The 10,239-nt window shown below is 46.4% G+C and overlaps 1 protein-coding gene across 1 annotated transcript; it reads right to left on the reverse strand.

Annotated features, from left to right (window-relative positions):
- Positions 1 to 975: 975 nt before the first annotated feature.
- MLN (motilin) lies at positions 976 to 6,821 on the reverse strand. Its single transcript, XM_036768451.1, has 4 exons — positions 6,705 to 6,821; positions 3,736 to 3,849; positions 1,867 to 1,975; positions 976 to 983 (listed from the first exon to the last, which is right to left on the reverse strand). Exons 1-4 carry the CDS (start codon positions 6,819 to 6,821, stop codon positions 976 to 978), a joined length of 348 nt encoding a protein of 115 aa, XP_036624346.1.
- Between the last annotated feature and the right edge of the window lie 3,418 nt (positions 6,822 to 10,239).

Consider the following 10,239-nt stretch of genomic DNA (forward strand, 5'->3'; position numbering starts at 1 on the left):
CTGCTCCGGGATCTATGCCACATTGATGTGCCATGATCCAGGCTGAAATCATATTGGATAGGTAGCAAATTCGTTGTGTCTCATTGCCAGGTAACCTATGGAGTGACAGTTCTGCAGTTCCTATAAGGCACCAGTTTATAAATAAATGAACATTCATTAATGCTAAATTAAATTAGAATTCGACTTCCTACCCAGTTTTGTTTAGAAGGCAGAAATAACTGGGTTGGCTGTGCGACTTTGCTGTCGATGCTGTACCATGGAGTCACAAGGTGATGATGATGATGATAATAATAGAATTTTCACTCTGCCGGTGCCTTTTGTTCCAAGATCTTGAAGCAGATATTACCACTTCGCTTTTGCAGATTCTCATCGAGGGTCAGAGGCTTGCATGTGGTTAGATAGATGGTCAAGGGGAGAGTTCGAGACTTATAAACCTCAGTCTCATTGAACCTGCTCTCTCTCTTCAGGAAATGGAACTGGAATAGGAGTCAGGGCGCCTGGGTTCTAATCCTGTCTACTGATAACTAGCTACGAGACCTTGGGTAAGTTATTTCTTCTCTTTGGACCTCATTGTCTTCTACAATATGAGGGCCTTGAGTACCTATGAGACCTCTTCAGGCTCTAACATTTCATGATTCTTTGTTAACATTTTTAAAAGCCAATAAAACCTTAGTTGTATTGCTTACAAAATACTGTGGTTGTGACCTTCTTGTGGTAAATGTACATGCAACTTGGGATCAGCTCTCTCTCTTTTTTAATGAGACCTGGATTTACCCTGTGGAAATAAAAGAATTTCAAATAAAAGCACCATTTCCTTAAACTTTACACTTTATTCAATGAAGTAAGGCTTGTTTTGGATTGTTGTGTTTTCTTCTTAAATTGAAATCCAGGAGTGGGGCAGGCACCCATCCACAGCCTCACTGTCAGATTTCTAGAACAGAGGGTTTTGTGCACATTTCTCTGTGGCAGAGCCCATCAGTTCACTGCAGAGGGAAGCAAGAGGAGTTTGTCAGCTGTTCTGTCAGCCTGTCCTAGGAGGAAAAACTCCCAAATCTTAAAACATTTTTAACAAATCCAGGAGGAAGTTCTGGCAGTCTCCAAGTTTAGTTAAGAAAGAGAGGAACTAGGCTTTAGGAGTTGCCCTCTAAGCTATAGCCTGGGGGAGGTCACTCAACCTCTCAGTTTCTCCATCTCTAACCAGGCTTCCTTTCTTCTTCCAGGGACTGGGAAAATTCATTAGTCAAGTGATATCTGGTGCCTGGAACTTTAACCCAAACAGTGCCCTGAACTTCTGTGAGGCCAAATGAAATCCAGAGTTTTGATTTTCAGAATGGGTGGGATAACGCAGACTTTCCCATCAAAATTCGGGCAACAGTTGGACCTCCGGGAAATCACCTGGACCTAGTTTTGTTTAGTTTAAAGAAATGAAAAATGGATGAACTAGGGGGAGGTTTTGGAGGTTGGTATGTTCATTGTGGGCTCTTCCTCTCTTGCCTGCCTCTATCACCCCTCTCATAACGCCCCCCCCCCCAGCAGAAGAAGGGCACAAAATTGGGGACAGAGACACTGAGGCTGGGGTTCGGGTGCTTAAGGGCTTGAGAATCCTGCTTGAGCAGCCGTCAGCAACAGTCATTTGCTTGCAGCGGCCTGTTATTAGGCTCCCCTTGGAGATGAGGGTGCATGGGCAGGAGGAAGACAGCTTAATGTTCTTAAGTGTAAAGCAGAAAAAACAAATTGCAGTCCGTAAGCGGAGCGAACCCAGCTCAGCTGGTGCTTCTGGAATATAAATACCAGAGCAGCCCTGACGGGGAGGAGGCGGAGGGGCGGGAGGACAGGGGCCGAGATTCAGAAGCTCAGAATCCTTACCGTTCTGGGTGGACAGCAACACCTCTGTCAGTAGCTCTTCCAGGACGCCCCGATATTTTTCCAGCTGCCTGGAGTTCATCCTTATTCCAATTTCTACAGGAGCAGTCAGCTGTGAAATAAGGCCGAGTTAACAAGAAAGGAATATGCACAGGGAGAGTGGTTAACCCTTGGGTGCCCCACAGGTAGAAGGAGGGATTGGCTCTAGGGAACTAGGCATATCTTCCTCCGATACATTGGGGCTTTCTCTGTGCTGCTGCCCTCTGTAGCCATGGGGATAGCTAGGGACTGAAGAGCCCCTTTGGTGCTGTGTTTTTAAACTAGGGTGCCAGACTCACTGGCACAGTGCCTAGGGGTACAGCAGAGAAACTACTCTGTTGATTTTACTAAAAGGATGAACAAACCTCCTTTGGTGGCAGATGATTGTGTGTGTGTGTGTGTGTGTGTGTACCTCCCTACCTCCCATGAAGGGAAGGGAGCCGAAGCTTGAGGGAGCTGAGGCTTGAATTTCCCTCAGAGATTCAACATGAGCTCTATGAACTTATTTGGGGAGAGGCTGTGCTCTCAAGAGGCCCAGGAATTAGGAGAGAAGTGGAGCCCTGGGCTGAGGAGTGATCAGAAGTGAGACTGACAGGTTTAAAGTGGAAAGGCTGATGTGCAAATCTGGCCCAAACAGCAGCCAACAGCAGGGAAGGATGGTGCAGAAGGAAGGCGCTAGGCTTTAAGTCAGGGGTGTGATAGACTCTGACTGGCAGAAACGTAAAACGTCAGACCTGGAAGGGACATTAGAACATGTTAAATAAAACAGAGAATGTTGGAGCTGGAAGGGACCTTAGACACCATCTAGTCCAACCTTGTCATTTCATAAGTGAGGAAACCGAGGCCCAGAGAAATAAGAAATGGGAGAATTAGTGGGTCGGGCACCTGAATCAAAAGACACTATTTTCTGTGATTCTTGTGGGCCTGGACTGGTTTGGCTCAGAATCATGGAATCTCAGGGCTGGAAGGGGGCCTCAGAGACCGCCTATCTTTTTCAACCTCCTAATATTCTACAGAGGATCAAACAGGGACACAGAGAGGGACGTGACTTGCCCAAGGTAACACAACAAATCAGTGACAAGGTCAGGACTAGAAATACCAGGGCTATTTCTATTATGCTATGATGCATGTCTCTCTTGTGCCGAACCGGACTGGTCTCACGGCTCTCCAGGGAGGGACGTAGGTCCCTGAGAGGCAGTGCTGAGATTCAGCAAGAAGACTTGCAGGACATATGATATCTATTTTCAAGTGTTGGAGGATCCGTTGTATGGAGGAGGGATTAGACTAGTTAGTTCTGTTTGGCCCCAGAAGGCAGAGCTCTGTGCAGCGGGTGCAAGTTACAGAGAGGCGAATTTTGGCTTGAAGTCAGGAAAAGCCTTTGAACAATGAAAGCTACCCCAAAATGAAATGACCATTTGTCAGGTTGTTGTAGAAAGCATTATTTTTTTGGGGGGGGGTATGAATTGGACTAGATGGTTGCCTGAGGTCCCTTTACAACTCTGAAATTCTATGTTCTTTGATTCCACCTCTAAATCTATAGCCCTTTTCCTGTGTGACCTTGAACAAGTCCCTGAACTTCTCTGGGCTACAGTTTCATCACCTGTAACATAAGGGGTTTGGACTTGATAGCCTCTGAGGTCCAGCCTATGAATTGGTGCCTCAAGCACAAAGTGCTAGGCTGGGAAAATAACATCTCCCTGACTGACTCCGTTGGTTAGTTCGTACCCCAAAGCCAAATTTCTATCCCCACAATTGTTGTCAACATCACTCTTCCCCACCTTGGAGATCCATCTGTTCTGATGAACTACGTTGACCTCTGGGCTTGATCCTTACCTTAATCATTTCATTTTCTTCCTCCTTGAAGTCCACCAGAGCCATAGGATCCTCTTCCTCTGATCTCTGCTGCACACTCAGAGATTTCTTTTGGCCTTTATTCCTTTCCTTTTCCTGGAGGAGGCACAAGAGAGCACAGCATTAGACTCACCTCTCCTTACCCTAAGCCCGACTCCATGTCCTCTCATCTCCAACCACTAACAGCCTAGTGGCTACCTCTAGCAAAGGACTCCCTTGGGCTATTGGCAGCTCCAGAACTCTCTGGGTCAGGGTAGGGCCAAGCACCTCCCCATCCCACCACACTGACCACCCTCCAGGCATTCTGGGTGGGGACAATTACAAAATCTAGTTGTTCAGAAATAGTCCTTGGGGTTGAGCAGGCAAGAAGTGCTGGAACATTGTTCACTTCTACTTAATGCATTGCACTCTGTTGTTGTTAATTAAGTTAAAATGCTTAAAATAATTGTTGCCCTTCGTGCATATTAAGTAGAAAAAAATGTGTTTTGAGCAAGGAGCCTGTAAAGATCAGGAGAAAGACAGAGCAGCCTGTGTGGGAGCTGGAGGGGGGAGGGGAGGTGGCCCGTGTGTGCCGAGTCCCTGGGAGGTGATTTATAAGAGCCAAGACAGAGAGATGAATTATGGAGGAAGGAGATTGCAGCTTCTTCATAAAATTCCCCGCGCCTTGCAATTACGAGGAGAAAAACCGTAGAGCAGATTAATGTAAAGTGTCCTTTAGTTGCCGTTTTGCTATTTTATGTTCTACTGAGTTTGACTGTTTCAGTCCAGCCCCAAACCTTGCATGGTGTCCTTCTCCCAAGGTCCCTGAGCACTGCAGATCAGATACATCCTAGCCTTTTATGATTCCTTTGGTTTCTCTAATGACACTCTGAGGATTCCTCTCTAGGCCTGTCTTCAGATGTGTCTATTGATCTATCCTTCAGGAGAGTACGCTAACATTTGTTGTGACGGCGCCTTAAAGAAGCCATCAGAGCTCCTCCTTGCCATCTTCGTTCCTCCCCAAAAGAAGGGCTTTGAATGCCACCTCAAAGAGCTGCCGTTTCATCCGGGATCCGCAGAATGTCCCCCCTTTCTTTCTGCTTGTACCTTCCATATCACACACGCCACGAGGGAGATTCGGGCAACTGTGGCACCAACGGATTTTGTGTGTTTATCTTTCTGTGTTGGAGCCTCAGGCTCAGTTGGGAAGAGGGATAGGGACGTGGTGAGGGAAATGAGATGTGTTATGTGACTTCCATTCCACCAGCCGCTTAGGTTACCAGATTAAGGGAGCACAAGAAGCTGCCTACAGATGCCACCAAACAGGATCTCGAACCAAGAGTTTGGGGAAGCGGGAAGGAGGAGATGAGAATGTATGAGAGACAGTATTCTCTCTAGGCCCTGGGCTTAGACTCAGGACCTGCGTTGTTAATAACGTCCTGACTCTCTGCTCCTTGTTACTTATGTATTTCCTCAGGTGAGTCACTTGTATGATGGCAAGATCACTGGCTCTGAATTTGAAAGACCTGGTTAGACCTTGGGTGAGTCACCTTCCCCATCCCCGTCCTCATTCCTTATCTGTAAAATGAATGGGTTGGACTAGATTAACTCTAAGTTTCCTTCCAGCTCCAAATCTGTGTTCTGGTTATCTATGTAAGAACCTCTGTTTGTAATGTGTAAAGTGAGGATGATAATACTTCTATACTGCTTCTCTCATAGTGTTGTTAGAAAAATTGCTTTGTGCTGTGCACCCCCCCCCCCACTTCCTTTTTTTAAATCTGGGCCTGTGACTTTTTAATCAACGTAGGGAACTTACTCTCCACGTGGAAATTCCTTCCACGGATTTCACCCACTCCTCTATAATGTAGGGTCTTGGAGAGCTGCCTGGGGCACGCTGAGTAAGACGGAGATGGCTGGTTTGTGTCAGAGAACTTGACCTCACGTTTTCTGACTCCCATCTATCAACTACTCCATGATGCCTCTTGCAATCTTTAAGAAGATGCCCTATAAACATGTGGTGCTCCTATCATATGGTATTCTCTTCCTTATGTAGGGTCTGTTGTCTTGTTTTCATCACATCTGCCTTGATCGCCTTGGGCTTTGGGAGATATGAAGAAGCCTTTCTACTTCTGGGAGCACTAGGAAGCTCCTTTCCTTTTCTGTCTCCGTGATTTTTCACACATTTTCCTAGTCTAGAATGTTATCCCTCCCTCTTGTTCACCTACCCAGGCATGTCCTGCTTCCTACTACTTTGGGGATGGTCTCTCCATCACACACTACCACCAGCTTGGGTGTCATCACTTAGTGTTTCCCTGAGTTCTCGGTCTCGTCTCCCCGGGTTGAGTGTAAGGTCCTTGAGAGGAGGCACTTTGTCCTGTGTTTCTCTGCCTCCTTCTACAGTGCCAGGCACGTGCTAGAGGCTCAGAAAATGGTGGATAAATTATTTACACTTTCCCCAGAGGATGGGTAGAGACAGAAAAAGGTGAAAAGTCGCGTTGTTCATACGTTATCAACACCACTAGTGCAAGATTTAGTCCACAAGGCTGTTAGGATTTTGAGTCAAAATAAACTTTGGGGATGATCTGTTCCATTTACTCATGCTCTTCTTCCCTCTTTTTGGCATGGGCTGTTCAAAGAAGATAACCGGAGCCAGCTCTCACTAGCTCAAGAGAGCCAATTGTTAAATTTTCAGTGTGAGCATTTACCACTCAGAAAATGCTACTAGTCAGGGCTTGATTTATTGTTCTCTTGACTGGCTAGACTCGTTGAGACTTAAGAACATGATGGAGAAAATGTTAATAATGCAGATTAGACTGAAAAGTATATCAAGTGCACTTGTTTTCCCCAGAGAGCCTGTTGTTAAATATTTACTAGGATGCCTGTGGGGAAGGCTAACAACCTCCTAGCTTTCAGTAAGGGCTGAAAGTTGCCTTCATCACACCCAGGGAAATGAGCAGCAAACCCGAGTTCACCTGCATTCTCTGGACGTCGCTGTACGTGAAAAGGGGGACGAAGCCTTCCGTCTGGGCAGCGAGCATAGCCGCTGTGTATATCACGAGCATGGCGGCTACCATCTTGCTGGATGCCATCCCGGGGACTAGAAACAACAAAGGGGATTGGTCATGACACGTGGGAGCAGCACGAAGAACCCCTTCAGCTCCTTGACCATTCCTTACCACCGCTCCCTGAGTTAGACAGCACAAAGCATTATTTTATACCCATCTCACAGAGGGGGAAACTGAGACTCAGTGAGGCCAAAAGCCTTATTCATGGGTTCGTACCCCATTAACTTTATACATAAGGGAATAGGTTCAGAGAGGTGGCTGACTAGCCCACGGTCACACAAGAATAAGTGGCAGAGACATGGTTTAGAACGTAGATCTTCAGACGCAAGTCCAGCACTTTTCTCATTACACCGCCCAGCTGAGTGGGATGGAAAGATCATTGGATGAGGAGGGAGATGACCTGGGTTCAATCCCCATTCCCTCGCCAGTTGTATGACCTTGGACAAGTCACCTCCCTTCCTTGGGTCTTACCTGCCTCATTTTAAAAACAAGGATAGTACTTTACCTGTCTCCAGACATGGGGCTGGACTAGTTGTATTTGTATCTGTTCCAACTTTCAGATCTATGAAAACCATCGAAAGACCTTGGGGATACATGTACAGTAGCTTAACAAAAACTAAAGCACAACCATTCTCCATCTTCCTGACCCTCTCTCTCTTTCTGCCCATCCTCCATGGCAGCCTTCTGTGTGTTGGTTGCAGTCCGGGGCGACAGTGGATAGAAGAACACTGAGAGGCAGGAAAGCTGGGTTCTGGTCCAGGCTTTCGCATTCCTTTGGAAGGTGACCTTGTTTAGATCGGTTTCATTCTCAAGCCTCTGTTATAGGAAGGGGTTGGAGTAAGCAGTCTCTAAGATCTTTTGTTCAGTGATTCTGTCCCCTGAAGGGAGAGTGGATGGATCCCATCTTCTTCAGAGAATTTCCCCCTCCCTCTGATTTCTGTAAATCTTTATGATAAACCAGATCCCAGCCCCCCACATTGAGCAACACTCCTGAGTGCGGCCTGTGCCAGATTAAAATGTAATTGAGAAATATTTAACAACATCAATAAAAATATAATAGAAGATAGATAATGTTAATTTATGATCTTCTAAGTCGGTCCGAGGTCTGCAGGGATGTATGGTCCGGCGGCCCTCTTTGTGTTTGAGTTTGATACGCTGCTGTAGAAATCCTCCGCTGGACTAGTATTTCCTTGCCCCGCTCCCACTATGCCCCGTCTGGCTGGGTTGGTTAAAGCAGGAGAATGTACTAGATGACCCCTTGAGACCTCTTCCAGGTTTAAGATTCTTCCTGTCATGCCAGCATTTGCTGTCAGATGGTATAGGCCAGGTCAGAGCTCAGTGGGCATTAGGAAGAAATGACCCACAGCCCAGGGCAACCATCTGCCTGACTCATGAAAGATCCAGATGGAATTGACAGCAGTGATTCCCTCCAGAGAGAAAAATCAGAGCGTTCCCCCAGGCTCACTCAGACGGATGCCAAGGGCCGCCGCCCAGAACAGCATTCAGGAGCCCGGGGTGGGAAACCCTTTCATTTTGGTGGGGGCAAAGCATTGGAGCCGAAATGAACATTTTCTCAGCATGTACATTTCTGAGCCTCCGTTTGGCAGTCATCCAGAAACAGCAGTGCTGGCAAAGCCTCCCTTCGAGCAACTGGGATTCCTTGGAGCCCTGCAAAGTATCAGCATGGATGGATGTGGTTCTACCTGAGCTCTGGGGAGAGGGCCTCCCTAGGCTGAAGACACTCGCTATTGCTAGTAAAGAAATGGTGACTCCACTGGGGATGAGAAACTCCCTTGCACTTTAGGCTGACAAGGCCATGGTGACAGTGGTAGGTTGTCGGGGTCCTTTCCTTTGCCTGCAGATGCTTTTATTGCTAGAGAAGGGATGAGACCAAAGAAAGGAGGTCTATCAGACCTACGGTGTCCAAGAAGGTCCGGTCCTCCGAGTTACACAGCCTTGCTGGACGGTTTCCCTAAGTTAATTGTTTATGTCGACATGGCACTTAACACGTAGTGACTCCCCTGCAAAGCCAGCAATGACGGTCTGCTTTTACAGAGGGAGAAGTCGAGGCTGACAATGGGGAAGTGGTTGGCTCAGGAGGGAGAAGCAATGTGTTATAGTGGGAAGAAGTGGAGTCAAAAGCCTTGAGTCTGCACCGCTGCTCAAGCAATTATGAACTGTATGGTCTCGGACAAGCCACTTCTCTGATTCTCACTCTCGTCATATGCACAATGGGGTGCTATCTACTGGTTATTATGAGTAAAGCTCTTTGTGAAATATTAGAACTATATCAAAAATAAACAAGTATTAAAACTGTACAAATGCAAGTCTCTATTGTCATGCTTGGTACTCTGGTCAGTACTACTCAAAGCCACACAACGAGTCAGCGAGAGCTAGGATTTGGCGGATCTGGAGTCCATTACAACATAATTCCTCTTTTGCCTTTCCCAGGCAGAGAGATGGGGATAAGCCTGATGAGCTGTTTACTTGGGAGGGTCTCTAGTACAAAACCCCTGAGCCCTGTGAATTTGTAGAGTCTAATCTCAATGATCTCCCAAAGTATCCCTGTTAACAGCAGCTAGCTGCATCACATAGCAGCACTCAGGTACCAGAAAGCTGGTGACATTGTCTTTTCTCACTCTTTGGTTACTTCTCACCAGGGGCAACTCAGGTACTTGAAACACAAGACCCCCGGATAGGTTGGTAGTGGCAGGAGTAGGGAGAAAGGTAGGGGGAAATGGATTTTAGAGGCAGTCTCGGTAGAGGCGTTAATTACATTACATCTAGGGTTATCTCTCTCCCCCTGACCATTATATCTAAGGTCAGTTCTCTCCCTCTGGCTGTACCAGATAAGGAACTTCAACGGGCTGGATCCTGACCTGTCTCCAGTAGCTCCAAGCTCTTATTTAATCTAGCTTCTGTAATAAAGGAAAGCTTGCATCTGTCTATACTGGTATCCAAGGCTTTTCTGGATGTGAAATATCATCCTTCCATGTGAAAGAAAATCTCCAAACGTTACAAATTTTGCTTCTTAATCTTGGCCTGATAACTCATAAATTTGAATCCCACCTCTACAGAGGCTAGACACCTATTCTTCTATTTCCGTCTTTCTTCTATGGTCTGTCTCAATCGGTTAGGTAAGTACTTATTCTGTGCCTGGCACTGTGCTAGGTACTAGGGATAAGAAAGACAAAAAAAAACGGTCCCTTCTCTCAAGAAACTCATATTCTAGTACAGGAGAAAATGTGAAAACAAGTATATACATACAAAAGCCTTATAGTATAAATCAGTGTGAATAGTGTTATTTTAGAGAGAGGGCACTATTCTCTCCTAATAATTATAATAATATTAGCAATAGGGACTGGACCTGAGATTTTATTGGTATAAGGAATCCCCAAGTGAGGATGCTCCCTTTACCAACAATTGACGTCTCTGCAACTTA

The sequence above is a fragment of the Trichosurus vulpecula genome, chromosome 7 (genome assembly GCF_011100635.1).
Source record: "Trichosurus vulpecula isolate mTriVul1 chromosome 7, mTriVul1.pri, whole genome shotgun sequence".
In the NCBI taxonomy this organism is placed as follows: Eukaryota; Metazoa; Chordata; class Mammalia; order Diprotodontia; family Phalangeridae; genus Trichosurus; species Trichosurus vulpecula.

Bases quoted from the DNA above. Each gene is read 5' to 3' on its own strand.
- MLN (XM_036768451.1), bottom strand. From the start codon at position 6,821: ATGGCATCCAGCAAGATGGTAGCCGCCATGCTCGTGATATACACAGCG. The intron at 3,850-6,704 runs GTGAACTCGGGT...TGCCTCCTCCAG, and splicing joins GCGACGTCCAGAGAATGCAG to GAAAAGGAAAGGAATAAAGG. The intron at 1,976-3,735 runs GTAAGGATCAAG...CTTATTTCACAG, and splicing joins AAGAAAATGAAATGATTAAG to CTGACTGCTCCTGTAGAAAT.